This window comes from Psammomys obesus, unplaced genomic scaffold (genome assembly GCF_907164565.1).
Source record: "Psammomys obesus unplaced genomic scaffold, mPsaObe1.curated_primary_1811, whole genome shotgun sequence".
NCBI classification, from domain to species: Eukaryota; Metazoa; Chordata; class Mammalia; order Rodentia; family Muridae; genus Psammomys; species Psammomys obesus.
Window position 1 is genome coordinate 1210625 of NW_026587215.1, and position 19732 is coordinate 1230356.

At 51.8% G+C, this 19732-nt stretch overlaps 2 protein-coding genes across 2 annotated transcripts; both read left to right on the plus strand.

The window, feature by feature from the left end:
• Nucleotides 1–2407: 2407 nt before the first annotated feature.
• Gcat (glycine C-acetyltransferase) lies at nt 2408–18023 on the plus strand. The gene is made up of 10 exons (XM_055602996.1): nt 2408–2486; nt 6201–6534; nt 13757–13887; nt 15521–15622; nt 15854–16000; nt 16341–16495; nt 16584–16666; nt 16841–17012; nt 17321–17442; nt 17715–18023. The coding sequence occupies exons 2-10, from the start codon at nt 6348–6350 to the stop codon at nt 17864–17866; spliced, it is 1251 nt and encodes a 416-aa protein (XP_055458971.1). The 5' UTR covers nt 2408–2486; nt 6201–6347; the 3' UTR covers nt 17867–18023.
• Nucleotides 4154–5830, plus strand: LOC129673274 (histone H1.0). Its single transcript, XM_055602998.1, has one exon. It carries the CDS (start codon nt 4162–4164, stop codon nt 4744–4746), a length of 585 nt encoding a protein of 194 aa, XP_055458973.1. The 5' UTR covers nt 4154–4161; the 3' UTR covers nt 4747–5830.
• Nucleotides 18024–19732: the final 1709 nt, after the last annotated feature.

Here is a 19732-nt window from a genome sequence, read left to right on the forward strand (position 1 = left end):
AGAAAGAAAGAAAGAAAGAAAGAAAGAAAGAAAGAAAGAAAGAAAGAAAGAAAGAAAGAAAGAAGAAGTTATTACAGCCCAGTATGGTGGCACACACCTGTAATCTCAGCAATCTGGGAGGCAGAGGAAGGTGGATCTCTGTGAGTTTGAGGCCAACCTGGTTTACAAAGTTTGAGGTCAAACCAGGACAGCCAAAGCTACACAAAGAAAAAAAATTTACACGTATTGTGTGTGTGCGCGCACACTCATACACTTGTCACAAGCCATCTGCTGGGGTCAGAGGAAAACATCTGGAAGGCGATTCTCTTCTTCCGATCCGCTATGTGGGTCTGGGTGATTGAACTCAGGTCCTTAGGTTTGGCCACAAGCACCTTTATCTACTGCGCCATCTCACCCGCCCAGGGTTGGCTCCTTTTATTTTTCTTCACAGATATGTGTCCCTGTGAGGGTGTGCAGCGAGGAGACCAGAAAAGGGAACTGGATCCCCTGGAACTGGTGGAGCAGGCTGTGAGCCTCCTGTCATGGGTGCTGGGACCCGAACTCGGGTCTTCCAGGGGATTGGCAAGTCCTCTTAACCACTGAGCCATCTTCCCTGCCCCCGTACAGCTTCTGAACAGAGCTGGAGTCCCTACTGAGGACCTGAGCTGCCCAACACCGGGTCTCTCCGAGAACCTCCAGTTGTCTGTCATCACTTTCCAACAAGCATTACATTGTCTTTTTTTTTTTTTTTTTTTTTTTTTGAGAACAGGCTCTATGAAGCCCAGGTTGGCCTCAAACTGTCCACAGTCTTCCTTGCCTCAACCTCCCCTGTGCTGGGATTTACAGGTAGGCGTCATTATGCCTGTGTGCTTCTATTTTCCACTACAGTGTCGGCCCTCACAGGCAGGCTTCTCTTTTCTGCTCGTGGCTTATTCTCAGTCCCTGACGCATACTGAACACGTCAGGAGTCTTGAGCTCAGAACGAGCCGGGGGTCTTACCTGAGATGGAAGGAAAGGGCAGTGGCTAGAGAGTCCGCTACCCTTGTAGAGTCGCCGAACCTTCCAGGACCCCTGCGTGTAACCTGCAGGTGTTACAGTCAAGGGATCAGGAGCCCCCTCCCCCCACGTAAGAACGTGGTTCCCACTCTAAAGCGATTGACAAGCTGTTCCAAGCAGGGTTCCATTTCTCTGTCCCACTAACCCGAGGCAGCAAAGCCCTTTTCGGCTTGCAGAGAAACAGCCCGGATAGGAGGAGACTCCACACAGAGACTACATTTCCCAGGAAGGTTGCCCACAGCGCGGCCGCTCTGCTTTTAAAGAGCCTCACGGCTAAATCCGGAGCGGTTCGGGTCTGGGGGGGGGGGGGGGGGGGGGGGGAGGGGAGGGTGGGAAGCCGGCAGCAGAGAGCCACCTGCCAGGGATTGTGTGGGCAGGCAGGAGTCACGGGGCCTCCTGGTCCTGCAGCGTGCCTCAGCATTGCCAGCCCGGGCGGGGAGCAGCCCCGCATCTTGCCCCACTTGGCATCTCCCAGAAAACCCCTTTTCTTCTCCTAACTCTCTAAAAGGTGGGGAGGAGGCGGAGCTGCTAATCTCATGTCTCAGCGGGAGGTGCCTCCGCCCCCCGCAGAGAGGTGCACCTCTCGTCCCATCTCAACCCAAGGCTGCCGCTCCCCCAATTCTGTCTTCAGGAGAACATGGGCTGTTTTGGGATGGAGGGTAGTAGGTGTTAGAGGGTAAAGAGGTTAGAGCTGCAAAGACGAAATGAAGATCTGGGGTACGGGGGAGCCGCCTCTCTTTCCAAGCCCCCAGGTAAATGTGGTCATAAAATATTCCCTCCCAGGCAGAGGCTCAAGGAAGTGGTGGGGAGCTCCTTGCGAGCTGTGCTGGGTTCTGAGAATTTTAAAAATTCAGCATCCTGTTACCCAATTCAATCAGTTTGTATTCGAAGAGGTTCGTGGACCCGGGAGCAGCGTGGGGAGGGCGCTAGAGTGGAGAAGGTAAGGCATTTGGATTCCTTCTCCATAAAGATCTTAGTGGAAACCCAGAGAATCGGTTTTCAAATTAACCCAGACGAACCTGCTTACTAGTGTTTCCAAATTAAGAACTAACCTGTCCCTTGACTGCAGTCCCTTCACTTAAATAAGTCATGAAGGGACCCGGTCTTGGAACCCACCCCCCAATCATTTGGATTAATTTATGATGTGCTTGGGGGGACACTAACTTGGTCCCAGGGGCTCCCATGCCCGGTAGCCTTCTCCCAACACCTCCCCCAAATTCAAAGATCCACCGTCTTAAGCTGTTCCTTCCCCTGTGACAGCCAGTGCCAGCCAGGCCTTAGCAAAGGTTAGTTCATTCTTGATCAGCAACTCTCTGGTTATTGTTTAATTAAACAACTACGTGCCCTTTTGCTAAGGGAATAAAACCACCGGGTCCAAGAACCGAACCCGAGTAGTCAAGACCACCAGAACCCTACTCCAGGGCCACTGCCCAGAGGACCTGGCACTGTGGGTAGGTCAGCTGCAGACAAGAGGCCCTGGGCTCTCTGGGGGGTTTATTCCGCAGATCTCTGAGCCTCTAGAGTCTCTAGGACTCCCAACAGCCCCAGGTCGGACTACAGGCGATGGCGCCCCTCTTTCAGGTCAGGGATTTGTGCCAAGCAGGGCGGGAAAGGATGGACACATTTTAACAAAGACGTGGCATCTTCCCAGCAAAATGGCTGTGGTTCCGACCACCGCTCCCCGTAGTCCTGGGTACATCAGGACTGCATACGTCCTGACACCAAGGCACGACCAGAGAAACGAGGACTCCCTCCCGGGGGCGGGGGGGTCTCCCTCTGCGTCCCGACTTTCCAAGTCTCTGAAGTACGCGGAGCCCCTGCTCAGCCCAGGGGTCCCCAGGACAGTCTGGTCAGAGCCTATGGGACAGCGCCTGTGAGGTGGACTGCACCCCATCAAGGCACACCCCACCCTGAGAGGGCCAGCGGGAGAGGAGACCTCCACCCCCAGTCTGGGCCTTGGGGTCCTGCTTCCCAGACGCCCCAAACTCCCCAGCCAAAGAAGGCACGTAGACGATCTGTTATATTCCGGTATCTGCAAGATGTCATTGAGGAGACCAGGGCACCCTGGGGGCCCGTCCCCATCTCCCAGGGGTCCCAGGCAGCCTTGGGGGCTCGGGCTCAGGGAGGAATCTCCCCGCCAAGGTCTGGGGGCGCGTCGAGGGGGAGAGGCGACTCCAGAGGGGGAAGGGACAAAGTTTGCAAGTGCCCTTCCAACTCTTGCAGGGAAAGTTTCCCTGGGGGCCCCGCGGACGGAGGGAGAGTGAGGGTGTCAGGGGGGCCGTGGCCGGGTGACCCCCGAGAGGTGACGGGACCCCGGGGAGGCGACCCCTCCCCCCTTGTCCCGACTCGGCCCGGCTGGGAGTCGCCCAGCTCGGGGCCGCGTGTGTTAGTTGGGGCCGCTTCCGCGCCGCTCCTCCAAGTCGGGGGACCCCGCAGCCAGCCGGGAGTGGGGTCCCTGGTAGTCCCGGGAGGGAGCTTTCCTACGGGGGGTCTCAAGCCCCGGGAGTCCCAGGCCCCGCAGAGCCAGCCCCCCGCAAAGGGGAAATGTGCCGGCGCCCCAGCGCTCCTCGGCGCCGTTTGGGGCTCGTGGAGGGCGCGGGGGGCGGTAGCCGGGGCGCCGGAGTCCCCAGCCTGGAAGCCTAGGGAGCCGGGCAGGGACCCCGAGAGACAGCGGGCGGCGGGAGGGCCCGGGCCGCCGGGAAAGGTGGCGTTTGCTCGGCGGAAGAAACACAGATGGCGGCGGCGCGGCGCCATTCCGGGCCGGGAGCAGGCAGCCAGCAGCCCAGTCCTCACCGCGGTCCGCCCGCCGCCGCTAAATACCCGGATGCGCCGCCCGAGCGCCAGACGCAGAGCTGGGAAAGGGGAGGCCGAGGAGGCGGAGGAGGCGGAGGCAGCGCCGGGCGCCGGACTAGCGACAGGACGGTGGGGGCCAGGCCACGCAGAGCTGCCCGCGACCCGCGCCGGGGAGGACAGGAGCCACGCGTCGCCCGCGTCCCCGGCGGCCGCACTTTTCGCCCGGCCTGCTAGTCGAGCGGGAGAGCCCATCCCAAGGCGGGTTCAGTCCAGCCACCGGCGAGGGCTGGCCCTTCGGAAGGCTCCTTGAGCAGCGGGAGCAGGCCGGCCACCATGACCGAGAACTCCACGTCCACCCCGGCGGCGAAGCCCAAGCGGGCCAAGGCCGCCAAGAAGTCCACGGACCACCCCAAGTATTCGGACATGATCGTGGCTGCCATCCAGGCAGAGAAGAACCGCGCCGGCTCCTCGCGCCAGTCCATCCAAAAGTACATCAAGAGCCACTACAAGGTGGGTGAGAACGCCGACTCCCAGATCAAGTTGTCCATCAAGCGCCTGGTGACCACTGGGGTCCTCAAGCAAACCAAAGGCGTGGGCGCCTCGGGCTCCTTCAGGCTGGCCAAGGGCGATGAGCCCAAGCGGTCGGTGGCTTTCAAGAAGACCAAGAAGGAAGTCAAGAAAGTGGCCACCCCAAAGAAGGCAGCCAAGCCCAAGAAGGCTGCCTCCAAAGCCCCAAGCAAGAAGCCCAAAGCCACCCCGGTCAAGAAGGCCAAGAAGAAGCCGGCTGCCACGCCCAAAAAAGCCAAAAAGCCCAAGATTGTCAAAGCCAAGCCAGTCAAGGCATCCAAACCCAAGAAGGCCAAACCCGTGAAGCCCAAAGCCAGGTCCAGTGCCAAGAGAGCCAGCAAGAAGAAGTGACGGGGAAGGCTGTGCTTGTGGACACTCCTTCCTCCCTCCCATTTTCTGTAAATACATTTCTCTCTTGATCTTATCTGCAACCCTTTGCCCATTCTCTTCTGACTTTATATAAAAAGGACAGTTTGGATTCCTCAGACAGACATTGTGGAACGAGTCCATTTTCCTTAACCCATTGTGCAAAGACAGCAAACAGACCTGGTCTTTGTAGTGAAGTTGTACTTTTTTTCTTGATTTGATGATAACCTTACGGCGTTTGGGATGGGGGGGGGGGGTTTGTTTTGTTGGGTGGTTTGTTCACTATGAAGGTAAATGGAACTGGCAAAGTTCTAGCTAGGTGAGGGGACCCAGGGACTAAGGTTTGTCTTTTAAGGCTTTCTTAAGTTGCTCATCCCTTGGGAGTTTTGAAAACCTTTGGTGGGGAGCCGGTGATACCCCAGCTAGCTGGCCAAGGAGGGAGGGAAGGAGAGAGACTCGTGGGGCTGCCCCACCAAGGGTGAGCAGTTGGACCTGTTTTTTTGTTTTTGTCTTCTGCCCGAGTTCCTCCCCATTGTCTAGAAGGGGAAAAGGGTCCAAGTGACAGCTGGTTAGAGAAGCTAGCTTCTCACACCCAGGATCTAGCCATTGGGGAAGGTCTTTTCAGCAGTCTCTGGTTAAATGGGAGTGGATTTAGGGGGAGGGGCGGGGAGTCAGCCAAGTGCCTCAGTGTGCCTATGGAAACTTGGGTTTTTTCCACACGATTGATAAATTGTGTCCTCGGAGGACTTTGTTCTCCGCCCCCCCGCCCTGTCCTGTATAAGATGTGGCTTTGCTTGGTGCCGCTTCAGTTCTGGGAGCTGCCACTTAAAGCCCCAACCTCTTTTACTTTCTGAGGCTTTTCTAAGGAGCCGAGGAGGGGGAGAGGCAGAGCGTGGACTGGGACATACCGCAGTTGGTTTGAATCTGCTATGTAGCTTTAGAGAGCCAGATCATGCGCATGTGTATAGATATCCGTACCTACGACTAGACTTTAGTCTCACTTCGGGAGCTGGGAGAAAAAACCTGTACAGTTGTCTTTCTCTTATTTTAATAAAAATAGGAAACTCGAGCACCCCTCCCCCTTTTAAACACGTGTTCTCAGTGCCGGGAAAATTTTGCTGTGGTTGTAATTTTAAAACTTTAAAATAAAACTGGAAAAGGAAAAAAAAAATGAGTGGTGCGTTTTTTTCCTCAACTGGAAGAGAGTGAGGAGCAATCGGACGGGCAATGTAGGGAGAGTTGGCGCCACGTTCGCACCGGAGAATAGGGAAGCTTTGGAGAGTGATGCGCGTCGTCTAGGCACAGAGGTGGGAGAGGTGGGTGTGCAGGCAGGGTCGGGAGACCGGAGGTCCTGAAGTCGTTTTCTCCGCCTACTGCGTTTCCCCAGCGCGCACCTCCGGGTCTCCACTTAGAAATCAATTCACTTTCTTCGCCCGCAGACGCCGTCTGGCTCCGCCTGCGGGTGGGACCCACCAGCCTCTTAAAGTGAGCTCCTGTTGCTCTGATTGGCTGCTGGGGCCCTGCCCACGCCACGTGACGGGGAGCGCTGGGCAGCCGGTTGGCAGGCGCACTTCACTCTGGGCGCGATGTGGGCCCCCAGCTTGTGGCGGGCAGCGTTGTCCCCCGGCCGCCGCGCGCACTCAGCGCTGGCGCAGCTGCGCGGCATCCTGGACCACGAGCTGGAAGCGATCCGAGGCGCCGGCACCTGGAAGAGTGAGCGGGTGATCACATCCCGCCAGGGACCTTGCATCCGCGTGGACGGAATCTCCGGAGGTAATTTGCCCTCCTGGGAGTCCTTGTACCTGGCCAGGTGGCCAAGAGCCCTTCTAGGGCCTGCATGTGAATGGAGGCCCCAGGGTGGGTGTGAGGGAGCCACGTGCTCGCTCGAGTAGCTGTTGTTCTGTTCTAGTCTGTTCCGGGCACACTATGGCCTCCTAGTGTTAACTCCACCTGTTTAAACCTGTTTGGACGGAAGGAGGTGATTTACCTGTCAGCACATTTTGGGTGCCGAGGGCTGGGCTGCAACGAGACTCAACCCTGTGAGAAAAAGAGAGAGAGATCCAGCTGCATAGGCCTCCTACACCCTGCTCCCAGGAGGAGTGATCAGGAGAAACCCTCATTCCCTGAGCACCTGTGTGTGAAGTCTCTGCTACACCTTTATTCCTGATGACGTCTGTTTGCAAGAGAGAGCAATTTCCCCCCATTGGTTTTTCGAGACAGAGTTTCTCTCTGTGTAGTCCTGGCTGTCCTGAATCCACTCTGTAGAGCAGGCTGGCCTCGAACATACGCCTGCCTCTGCATCCAAACTGCTGAGATTAAAGGTGTACACCACCATGCCTGGTTTTAGAGATTTTTTTTATATAATATTTTATTTATTTATTATGTACACAATGTTCTGTCTGCAAATACATCTGCAGGGCAGAAGAGGACACCAGATCTTATTATAGATGGTTGTGAGCCACCATGTGATTGCTGGGAATTGAACCCAGGACCTCTGGAAGAGCAGCCAGTGCTCTTAGCCTTTGAGCCATCTCTCCAGCCCTAGAGATAATTTCTTATAGAAAGGAAGCATGCCTTTATTCCTAGCTCTCAGAGGCTGGCAAATCTTTGTGAGTTCGATTTCGAACTGGTCTACAGAGTTCTAGGAAAACCTTAAAAAAACAAACAAACAAAAAAAAAAAACCTGAAATGCAACTAGATTTCCCTAGACCCTCCCACTGGCCAGCTCCAGTGTCACAGATATTGGAGTGGAAGGCCCGTTTCAAAGAGACTAAAGTTCAAGCAAGCAAGGGGATTAAGTCCCCGTGTCTCTACACTTAAAGAGGACAGTAGAATGAATCTCTTGTCTCCTAATAGAACCTCCAGCCAGAAGAAACAGGTCCCCTCAAGTGATTTCCGAGAGACATAATCAACAGATTGAGGGTGTGGTTTAGTGGCAGAGTGCTTGCCCAGGCCGCAAAGGGTGTCTGTCCCAGGTCATGAGCTGACCCTTCCTCAGTTTCCTTGGGCCAGCCGTATTAGCTTTTTAAGATTGCTAACTGAGGTCTCTGACACACCCCTCTGGAGATGCAACTCTGGGGAGCAGATGGGTGAGCATTGGAGCTGGAGGACCTAGTCTTCTTTCACAGTTCTTAAAGCAAAATCAAGATGGTGAAGGCCTTGGAGCTGCAGAACCTGTGAGGAAGGTTCTGGGATCCCTTTAGATGAATACTCCTACTCAAAGCCAGGTTTTAAGCTTCTCACCCTTCAAGTTACAAAGCAGAGAGGGACCCTCCTGCACCGTGGCAGTGGAGTCAAAGCTCTCTGGCCACTGCCTAAAATGGATCCTCTGTGCAGCTGTTGCCTCTCAAGGGCAAATCCAAGTTGACTTCCTCTGGCCCCAATCCCGCGGCCTAGCACTACCGTCTTTGCAGGCCTTCCCTTGCTCTTCTTTCATTCTTTCTTTTCTTTTGCTTTCTTTCTTTTTTGAACTTGTTCTGTAGGCCAGGCTGGCCTCAAAACTCAGAGATCTGCCTGCCTCTGGCTCCCATGTGCTAGGATTAAAGGGGTGCTGAAATGATGATGCACAACAGATATTATATGAAAGAGGTTTATTATATAAAAGAAGTTTATTGGATGGAGAAAGAGAGGGGAGAGAGCGAGACATGATGAAGGAGGGGCAGGGGTGCCCCCAACAGAGAAAGGGGGGAGAGGAAGAGAGTGCAAGAGCGAGAAGGCAAGTGAGACAAAGCGGCAGGTTGGTCCTTTTATGGAGCAACTGAACCTCACCTGTCAGGAACGAAGACCTGAAACATCATAGGTTTCTAGGCAACCCAGGAGCAGGCTGCCTAAATATTAACATTCCTCCCTTTTTCTATAATTAAAAAATGAGGAGCTTGGGCTGCTTCTCATGTAAGGAAAATTAAAGTATATACATGTAGGTTCATTGGAAGCAGCTCTTGGTTGCCATGCAAGGGGGTGAGAGAGAGAAAAAAAAAAGTACTATCAACAAAATGTCCAGATTACATGGTCAAGAGGAGGAGGGGAAGCCCCTGCCTTGGAAAGTTCAGGGTAGAGGGTTGCCAGTAGAGAGTTGCCAGCCACACACAGCAGCAGGTAGGGACTGAGGAATGCTGGGAGAACCCAGAACTACTTGTCCCGGGCCTGAAGCACACCATTCCAGCCTTTTGTTAATAATCAGTGAATAACGGACAGAGATTCTCTTCTGGCTACTTCCTGCTGACACTGGAGGCGCTGTAGGGAGGTCAAAAGGCTGAAATGCTGGCCAAGTCCAGGAAGAACAAACAGGCTGCTTTGATGCTGTCCAGGGTCTGTGAGAACGTCCATGGCTGGGAGGGAAAGTGCAGGCCCAGCTTGATGGAAGTCTGTGAGGTCAGATTGGAACACCTGTGGTAGCTGCTTTGGCAATATCATGGATGTAGGAAACACCTGGGTCTGGCAGGATAGTGGAACATATATATAGGCAGAAGACAAAGTTAAGTAAGTTATGGAGAAATTTTCTTTAGGTGTACATTTAAAACTTTTGCGAGAGCAAACAGAGGTGGAAGGTGTGGATCAAAGAGACCTGAACATGGGAACCTCCATTTACCTGAGGGAACCTCCATTTATCCAATCACTGGCAGTAATTAAAAAGGTTTTGGGGCTGGAGAGATGGCTCAGAGGTTAAGAGCACTGGCTGCTCTTCCAAAGGTCCTGAGTTCAATTTCCAGCAACCACATGGTGGCTCACAACCATCTATAATGAGATCTGGTGTCCTCTTCTGGTGTGCATGTGTATACATAATAAATAAATCTTAAAAAAAAAAAAAAGTTTTGCTTTGGATCTGTCATCTAAGGAAATTGAGGCCAATTTTTGTTACAGAGGTGTATAAGCTTAGGGGCCCTTAAAGCAGGCACTAGATATAGAAATCTGAAATTCTCCAGAAGACTTCCCAGAGGAGAATCTGGAGGAATGGACAAATCGACTATTTTCCATTGGGCAGGTAGGAGTCATCGACCTGTCAAGACCTTCCAAGAGTAAGGTTTGACTCAGTAAATTAGTATGTACAATCTGTTCCAACAGCAGTTGGCTAGAGACCAAGGGCACAGCTACCCATAGCAGACATGGTTTACCTAGCTTGGATTTCGTAGATGAGCGAGAGGAGGAGGGAAATAAACTGTGCCAGTAGAGGGAAAATCTTACCAAGGGAGAAGAAGGTCCTAGATGAAGGATTTGAATGTAGGTTGGCGAGTGGTAGGAAGCGTTTGTGCCAACCAGAAGTGAAGACTCACCAATTGACTGGTGCTGGGTGAAGGAATGGAGCAATCAGTAGCCAGGAATTGATACCAACCAGAAGGGAAGACTCACCAATCAGCTGGTGTTGGATGTAAGAATGTAGCAAATGAGTAGCCAGAAAAGGGAAGTCCCCAAACCAGGGAATGGGGAGGAATTCCACCCTCTGAGATAGGCAAGAGGTGTTAATACTTAAGTGGAGCCCAGTTGACCTGAGAGGTGGACTCAGGTGGATTTCCTGCAGCTTACAAGAATACAAGTTTTACAAAGGAGATAAAACTTTAGACTCGTGAGCATCACCATTGTAATCTGCACTGAAAGATACATTGTAGAGAAGGCGGTAGACATCCTCCTTTGTGTTAACAGCATAAACATTCTTTAAGGTGAGCTCGGAAAAGGCAGAAGGGACAAAAGCTCATTTGATCTTACCCTTTAGTATGGTTACACATCAAGGAAGAGAGGCTTTTTCCTCTCTATCCAGAAGGGACTGTATGCACATAAGTCTGGCACAATAAGAAACAATTTTTAAGTCTAGACTTAAAAGACAACCCAAAAGATATTTAAAATCTTGAGCTTGGGACCATGATAGTGGGTGGTAGAGTGGAATTTTTTAATTAGAGTTAGATTAATAAATCAGAGCTCTATTGATAAAGGTCGAAGCTCTGGACAGTCAGTGTAACAGTAGCATAGCAACAGGAGGAAATATTAAGCATTTTTACCTATTTAGGATAACTTAAATCATCTTAGACTTTGCACCCTTTATAATTTGCATTTACCAACCTTAAAACACTTTCTTCGACCCTCAAACAACATTTTCCTTCAGCCTTTGTATCTAGTTATTTACCAATTAGAAACAGGTGAGATTGCTATGAACATTTATTGTCCTTTAGCTAAAGGGATGGTAAAAGGTTACATCTGAGGCCTATTTTTTGAGCCTGGCAACAAGGCATGTTGTGTCTAGACCTGACACTAACACTCTAGAAGGCTTAAGGCCTGGCCTCCTGCATATGAAAAGGACTGAGAAGGCATCTGAAGCCTCCCAAGACAAAAGTTGGCAATATGACCTTGGGACACATGTGTGGGGTTAAAACAGACCTGCAACATTACCCTGGGCTGCGTGAGGGTGGTGGAGGTCGCTGAATCTAGGAGCCCTTTGTCCTCCGCCAGGCCAAGGAGCTCGAAGACTGGACGTTTCTGTGGCTCTTGTGCCAGTTGAGCCTCCATGGCTGGACGCAGAGGACAAAATGCACGGGAGTTTGGACTTCCAGAAGCCAGTTTCCAGCAGACAGTCATGGCTTGTTGAGGCAGCTGTGCGACCAGTGTCCTTCCTGGCTACATTTGAAATAGTCACCTGGCAGAGTTGACTTTTGGCTATACCCGGGCGGGATGGGGTACCAAAGACCTCATGTTTTTTTTGTGGGGGAATGCCGACAGCCTCAGAACAGCAGCCAAGGTCGGAAGCATAGTTTTTGCTGTAGATGAGACAATTGAGAAGATTCCTCTGTTATTATTTTTACCAACTCCTGTATGGTGACTCAGGGACCATCCTCAGCTGTTTAATTAAGATAGCAGTGAGACCATGTTAGCATCTGTAGGACTATAAATATATTTTTGAACATGTTAAAGGACTTGATCATATATAAGAGGACTGATTATGAACTTTGCATTTGCTAACCAGTAAATATTAGGACTTTAGGTTTTATTCCTGTTAAGTTGGAGCCTTAAAAGTCATAAACATAGTCCACTAAAGTAAAAGCATGACAGATTCCTGTATGATTTAGTATATAAAAAGTCCATAGTTTATAAAAGTTTATGGTGTATAATAGATTAATAATGTTACCATTTTTAGAAAAGAAGACAACGCATATTTTAACCCTTTTGATAGAGAAGATGACCACGTTTTAACATAAATAAATAAATGCCTCTAAAATAATGGATCTTAACTGAGAGTATTGGTAAAAACTTGTGCATAGTAATCCCTGAGTTATGAGTTATAAAAACCAACAATACAGAACATATAAAGCAATTTTAAAATTACGTTTGAATTTATTATACCAAACCTATTAGCCAGAAAGCCTAGTGGTGAATCAGATCACAGGCAGCTCATGGGGGGAGAAATAGCATTTATTTATTAATTCAGGAATTGACAGAGACATAGGCAGTTAGATATACATTTTTAATTAGCTTTAATTTGAATGGACTTTTATAACCTTGAAATCTTAGCATAATATAAAAATTAATTTGAACCAGGATCGATTCATATATATAGCATATTATAAAAATATAACTTTTAAATTTATATAAAAAATCCATACCCATGTAAAATGAGACTTGTTGTTTTTAGTCTAAAAGGAGATAAAATAAACAGTTTAAGGAAGTCTTATAAAAGTAAATCCAGTGAACAAATTATATAAATCATTAGATAAGAATTTACAGCATTTTAAAATATGTATTTTTTAAAAGCTGGGAAGTAGGACCTTAGAGGCCAGTGTTTAGAACGCGTGGCTTGGAGTTTTGTGGAGGAGAGAGGTGTGAGCACCTGTGGCCTGCCTTCTCTATCCTAAAAACCAACATGGCGGTCTCCATGTGCTGTGTGCAGCCAGGATGGCACAGCAAGATCAGTGGTGGGATGGCTGTCCTGGCCTGGTTTGTGTGGCACAGCTGATGGGAAGTCTGTGCAACTGAAAACCCTCCTCTGCAAGCAAGCCTCTTTCAGCAGGCCTTTGGCGGGAGATTTAAAACCTCACCCATGGGGCCTGAGGCATCGGAGCAATCTAAAGCCATCTGTGTGCGTGCAGGGTCCCCAGCAATTGCTTATCTAACAGCAATAGTTTAGAAGCAGGCTGTGTCTGAGTCTGAATCAGCATCTGGTATGAGTGTTTTAGTTTCCCCAAGCCAATTTTGGCTCAGCATGGGTGTCCACCTTGTCCTGGATTTTGGAGCACATGGCAGGACACTGAGTCTGAGGGCCCAAGAGCAGAAGGACAGGCGAGCAGAGGGCCAGGTGCATATGGACAGGGCAGGGCAGTTGAGAGAGTAAGTTTTAAGAAAAATCTGTTGCAGGCATCCTTGTTCATTTAAAGGGGTCCTGGCATGACCAGACCAGGTGCTACCAGGAGAGCCTTTCCCGGCCAACGCACCAATCAATGAAATGATGCTCAACAGATATTATATGAAAGTGGTTTATTGGATGGAGAGAGAGAGAGAGAGAGAAAGAGAGAGCAAGACATCATAGGGGGAGGGGACACCCCAACAGAGAAAGGGGAGAGAGCAAGAGAGAGGAAGAGAGTGCAAGAGCAAGAAGGCAAGAGAGAGACAAAGTGGCAGGTTGGTCCTTTTATGGAGCAACTGAACCCCTTGCCTGCCAGGTACAAAGACCTGGCGGGCAATACATGATGACATCATAGATTGCTAGGCAACCCAGAAGCAGGCTGCCTAATTACTAACAGGTATACCACCATACCTGAAATCCCTTCCTTCCATTTCTTTTTTCTTTGTTTTGTTTTGTTTTGTTTTGTTTTGTTTTGTTTTGTTTGACACAGGGTTTCTCTGTGTAGCCCTGCCTGTTGCCTGTCCTGGAACTTGCTCTGTAAACCAGGCTGGCCTTGAACTCACAGAAATCCACCTGCCTCTGCTTCTCAGTGCTGGGATTAAAGGCACGTGCCACCGATTCCTGCCCCCCCCTTACATTTCTAAGCTGTGTTGTTGGTTTTCTCCTTCTCAGGAATCCTCAACTTCTGTGCCAATAATTACCTGGGCCTGAGCAGCCACCCTGAAGTGATCCAGGCAGGTCTGCGGGCTCTGGAGGAGTTTGGAGCTGGCCTCAGTTCTACTCGATTCATCTGTGGGACCCAGGTACACAGCAGGAGTTGGGTGGGCGCTGGCTCTGGCTATCTGCCTCTTCTCAATAGGGCTGGTTCAGTCAGCTCAACTAATCCCTGGGCAAGGCCCACTGTCAATCCCAGAGCTGCAGTGCTGCCAGGCTGTGGCAGGCCTCTTATGAGAAGACCGGGAATTTGACCTCTGAGCTCCCATTTCCCCACCTGTAGGACAGAACACCTGCCATGCTTCAGGAAAGGGGCAGAAGGCAGAGCTGGTGATATGGAGGGTTTAGAACTATTTCTCTCAGCTCCATGTCCAGAATGTCTTGCACAGGCTGGACCACTGTAGGCGGTGTCTTTTGGTTTTGGTTTTTCGAGACAGGGTTTCTCTGTGCAACAACCCTGGCTGTCCTGGAACTCTGTCTGTAGAACAGGCTGGCCTCAAACTCATGGAGATCCACCTGCCTCTGCCTCCCAGTTACTGAGATTAATAGCATGTACCACTATGCCCACTATGCCTGGCCTTCCTCTCTGCTTGAATCTCTTCATCTATATAGTGGGGATCATACAATGGAAGGCTTGCTACAGATGGCAGAGTTCATACATGTAAAACTGCTCTTGAATGGTCTCTGATCCACAGTATAAGTATTAATTGGTTTTTGGAAATGGTATAAAAGTTGATAAGCATGAAGTTGATGGCCATCTTAAGAGGCTAGACCCGTCACTGGGTAAGTGCAGTCCTTCTCCAGGGTGCCTTTACTCCCTATTGCCCACTCCTTTCTTGTAGCAGCAAGATGGCTCAGCAGGTAAAAGCACTTGCTGGGTCAGCTGGCTAACCTGAGTCCCATCCCAGAAGCCACAGCAGGAGAGAGAACTGATGGCCGAAAGCTGCCCTCTGGCTTCCACACATGTGCATACACCAACACATAAAGATTTTAAACAGAGCACTGGGCAGGGGGCGGGGGGGGGGCAGAGGCCAGCCTGTTCTACAGGGTAAGCTGCAGGACAGCCAGGACAGCCTCTCTTGAAAAATCAAAACAAACAAACAAACAAGTACGTTGTTTGTTTGTTTGTTTGTTTCTGTTCTGGAACTCTGTAGACCATGCTTATCTCCTGAGTTTTGGATTAAGGCGTATACTACCACCATCCATCTACATGTTTGTTTGTTTGTTTGTTTTGGGGGGTTTCGAGACAGGGTTTCTCTGTGTAGCTCTGGCTGTCCTGGAACCCCTTCTGTAGACCAGGCTGGCCTCGAACTCAGAGATGTGCCTGCCTCTGACTCAGGAGTGCTGAGATGAAAGGCGTGCACCATCATGTCCGACCTTACATTTATTTTCTAACAAAGCTCTTGAGTCAGACCAAACAGTTCCCAAATCTAAGAAGCAGAGCCCCAAATAAGCGTAGGCTTACTCGGTGTGATCCTCTTTGTTGTGAAGAAACCAAACAAAGGTCCACTTAGGAATTGAGACCTGCCAGGACCCAACCTCCACAATGGGCGCAACTGCTACAATCCAAGTCTCCAAGAGTCATCTGTGCCAAAGTACGAGTGTGGCTGAGGCTATGGGCTTCCTGCACTGGGTCTGTTGGTGGCCATCTGAGCCTCTGTCCTCTCGGACTTGTCCCATGAAGCCCCCAGGCACTAACCTTCAACCGCCTCTATCCTTTAGAGCATCCATAAGAATCTAGAAGCGAAGATAGCTCACTTTCATCAGCGCGAGGACGCCATCCTCTATCCCAGCTGTTTTGATGCCAACACCGGCCTATTTGAGGTGTGTAGAGGCTGTGGATAGCTTGGAGGTGGGCAGCTGGGACTGCTCGGCATCGCGTCTGGGCCCCAGAGCAACCTATGTAAACTGGAACGCAGGAGGGATGGGGGCCTGGTACAGACCTGAAGTTTTCACCTGGCCCTAGCGCTCCCAGTAGAGGGAGAGTTTCACCTTGTGGGGAGATTTGAGGGAAGGAGAACTTCTGGTTGGCTATACAGGAACTCCTCCCCATAGGCTCTGCTGACCCCAGAGGATGCAGTCCTGTCAGACGAGCTGAACCATGCCTCCATCATCGACGGCATCCGGCTGTGCAAGGCCTACAAGTACCGTTACCGCCACCTGGACATGGCTGACCTAGAAGCTAAGCTGAAGGAAGCTCAGGTGGGGTGAGGCCGTGGGCCTCCAGAGAAAGGCCCCTATTTCCCCATTCAAGGAAATCAGGCTTGGAGGGGTTCCCTCATCACAAAGAGTCTGAAGAGACTTCCTCATCCCTTATGTCCAAGACTGTGTTCTATATAGTTCCATGTTGCCTGAGATCAAGCACCTTTTGAGCAGGTATTGACTAGGACCTCTCCCCACTTCCAGCTTACCCTCTTGAGGCCTGAGGCCTTTCTCAGTGATAGGGCTGAGGTGGCTGAGCTTAGAAGGGATGGGCAAGGCTCAGGATACAGCCTCAAAGCCATAGAAGAACAGGTGGTTTGGTCCTTCGTCTGTCCCACAGAAGCACCGGCTGCGCCTGGTGGCCACGGATGGAGCCTTCTCCATGGATGGTGACATCGCTCCTCTACGAGAGATCTGCCGCCTCGCTGCTCAATATGGCGCCCTGGTCTTTGTGGATGAATGCCACGCCACCGGCTTTCTTGGGCCCACTGGACGGTGGGAACCTTTGAGGCCTTGGTCGGGGCTTCTGGAGGTGGATGGGAAATAAGGAGGCCAATGGCAGCAGTGGTTGCTTCCTTTGCAGGGGCACAGATGAGCTGCTGGGTGTGATGGACCAGGTCACCATCATCAACTCCACGCTGGGGAAGGCGCTGGGTGGGGCATCAGGTGCTCACCACATCCCATGGGTGGGGTCTCCTTCCCTCCGTCCAGGGCCTGCCCTGTAGCAGTAGAGAAGGTGGGGAGAGCAAGGGGAAAGAAGGATGGTATAGATTCTAGGGGGGCTTTGGGGCAGTTCCTGGTCCCTGGCTGGCCCCTCCTCATCTTGTTTTCTGCTTTCAGGGGGCTACACCACAGGGCCTGAGCCTCTGATATCACTGCTGCGGCAGCGCTCTCGGCCCTACCTCTTCTCCAACAGCCTGCCGCCTGCTGTTGTGGGCTGTGCTTCTAAGGCCCTGGACCTGCTCATGGAGAGCAATGCCATCGTCCAGTCAATGGCTGCCAAGACCCGGCGGTACGGTCTCCACAGGGGTGGATCAGGATAGGGGAGAGATGGCAGCCACAAAGCTTTCTGCGTCCTGTTGGCCACCTCCCTCTCTTTGTTCCTAGTCCCCTCTGCCACAGCATCCTCCTTTGGTCTCCTTTCTTGTCACTCCTACTTCTCCATCTCCCTCTGTCCTTCCTGCCTCTGTCTACCCCATCTGTGCCCCACCTGCTCTTTGGGCCTGTACTTCTGTCTTTATTCCTTCCTCTTACAGGGGGGCAGAGATCCCTCTTCCTTAGGCTTCATGGCCTTCAGCTTCCTGTGATACTTGTCCCCAGGTTCCGCAGTAAGATGGAAGCTGCTGGCTTCACTGTCTCAGGAGCCAATCACCCCATCTGCCCTGTGATGCTAGGTGATGCCCGGTTGTCGTCTCAAATGGCAGACGACATGTTAAAGAAAGGTGAGAGGATGGGGGCAGAGTGTCTTCAGAGAAAAGAACACCTGTGGACCGCAGATCCTCCCTAGATCCAGGTCCTGCCCCCTGATGCCCACACCATCTCTCTGAGATCAACCATCTGTCCAAACTTACCAAACCCCAGGCTACGAGTCCATCCCATGTCTATGAGCTTGGCCGTTCCCTTGTTCTCCGCGGATGGACCTTGGGACAGTAGGCCCTTATATGTCACGGCCCCGAGCCCTTCTGCCTCTGGTATACCCCTGCTATCTTCCCAGGCATCTTTGTCATCGGATTCAGCTACCCTGTGGTCCCCAAGGACAAGGCCAGGATCCGGGTGCAGATCTCAGCAGTGCACAGTGAGGAGGACATTGACCGCTGTGTGGAGGCCTTTGTGGAGGTGGGGCGGCTACATGGAGCTCTGTCCTAAGCTCTGGGCAGGGAGCAGCAGAGCCAGAGTTCCTCTACTGCCAGTGACATAGGGGTCCTCTGGTCAGCCCAGACTAGAGGCTCTGACTTGCAGAGCCTGGTTGAAAACAGGCCTGTACTTGTGGCTGGAGAGACAACAATGTGGAAATTGGCTTTGACACTTTGGTTTGCTTTATTCTTTCTGGATAGGCCCAGTCCTGTGGCTAACTGAAGAATCAGGCCTAAGGAGCTGGGTCTCTGAGGGGCAGTCCCCTACATGAGGTGCCCCCTTACCCCAAACTGATTTGGGATCCTGTGTCTGGGGCCAGCATCTGGTACAGCCGGGTTCTGTGCTGCTATGCACGGCAGTGGAGAGCCAGGCCTGTGGACCTTTTCCGCAACTAACCTTGGTGGACACCTTGTCTCCTCTACCCCATCCTAAGGTCAAAACATAACTGTTTTGAGTTCCTGGGAGGAAAGGGCAGAGGATTCAGTTCAAGCGGGTCACCACTGAAGAACATCTAAGTTTTGTTTGACAGAGCTCTTTGTCCCCAGCTCCGCAGCCTTAGGTCCCTGTCCATGTCCCAGTTTACCCCATTTTAGAAAGCTGCTGTTCCACGGGAGCCCCCCTTTCTGTCTCTGGTTCCCAAGCTGATAGTCTGATGGTCAGCCGCCAGGGGGCGCAGCGCATTCACGCTCCCTCCGCAGCCTGCCCTGCCTTCTCAGCTGGGGACCTTGGACCAGGCTGTGGGGCAACCCTCAGGCAAGGCCAGAAGGGCTGGTTTGCTGCTGCCAAGGCCTTGTCCTTCGTCTTCCCACCCACAACCATCCCGACTGCTGCTCCATTACTCCATTACTGTAGGTGTTGGCCTCCTCCTCACGTTGCTGACCCGGTTTTGCATCGGGCACTTCCAGAGGGGAGGGAGGGAATCTCTGCTCTTAGGCTCAGCCTGCCAGGCCTCTGAATGCTGCTGCAGGCTCAGTGTGGTGGTGTGGCCTTGGGAATCACCTTAATTTGCTTGAAGTAGAAACTGAGGACAAAAGGCGCTTGCTTTTTCATGAAAAACAGGAAGCGATGCCTCTACCTCCAGCTCATCTGTCTGGTGCCAGAACATCTTGGGAGGGACAGTCAGAGCACACTCCAACCTAACCTCACAAATTATTAAAGCTGGGGTTCTGGGAATCCCCTGTCATGCTGCAAAGTACCCCAGCAGCAGCTTGGGGACCAAGAGTAGCCGCTAGGTGGTGTGTGTGGCAGACTCAGCCAGGACAAGAACATCAGGCCCAGGTCCACCCAGACCTATGTGAGGCTGCAGGAATGGTCCATCATCCCATGGCACAGCACGAAAGCCACCGCCTCCAGCTCCCAGGCACTGCTACTGATATTGTTTTCCGGGAGGCAGTTCCTAGAGCGGCTGCACCGTAACCTCCTGCGCCAATTGGCCAAGGTGTTACTCTGTGCTGTCAAGCAGCTTGGGGCTCAGTGAGCCCGCTGATCCAACTTTGGTTCTCTCGCCTTCAATTCTTCAGCCATCCAGATGGGCTCCTAGGAGGTGCCCGGTAGGCACAGCAGCCTCTTAGGGTGCATGTGTGCCAGACTGGGCACATACCAATAGTCTTTGGGCTCCTGTGATAAGCTGTAAGGCATTGGAAGACCAGAGGAACAGCTGTGGATCAACCATAAGCCTTCTTGCTGAGTCCAGGGCCTGCTCCCAGGACACACTGTCCTTGTCCTCTGTATCCAGCATGAGGGTTCAAGATGGAGGCTGGCAGGGGGGAGGGGAGCGGGTGATGGTAAGGACACCCTGGAGCTCTAGCCATGATGGTCTGTCCTTCCTTCCTCTACTTGCCCTGGTACTCTGGAGCCCAACTCCAGGGAAGGAGGGGT

Coding starts and splice junctions, on each gene's coding strand:
- Gcat (XM_055602996.1), top strand. CDS start 6,348: ATGTGGGCCCCCAGCTTGTGGCGGGCAGCGTTGTCCCCCGGCCGCCGC. Junction 6,535..13,756: donor CGTGGACGGAATCTCCGGAG/GTAATTTGCCCT, acceptor TCTCCTTCTCAG/GAATCCTCAACTTCTGTGCC. Junction 16,667..16,840: donor GGCGCTGGGTGGGGCATCAG/GTGCTCACCACA, acceptor TTCTGCTTTCAG/GGGGCTACACCACAGGGCCT.
- LOC129673274 (XM_055602998.1), top strand. CDS start 4,162: ATGACCGAGAACTCCACGTCCACCCCGGCGGCGAAGCCCAAGCGGGCC.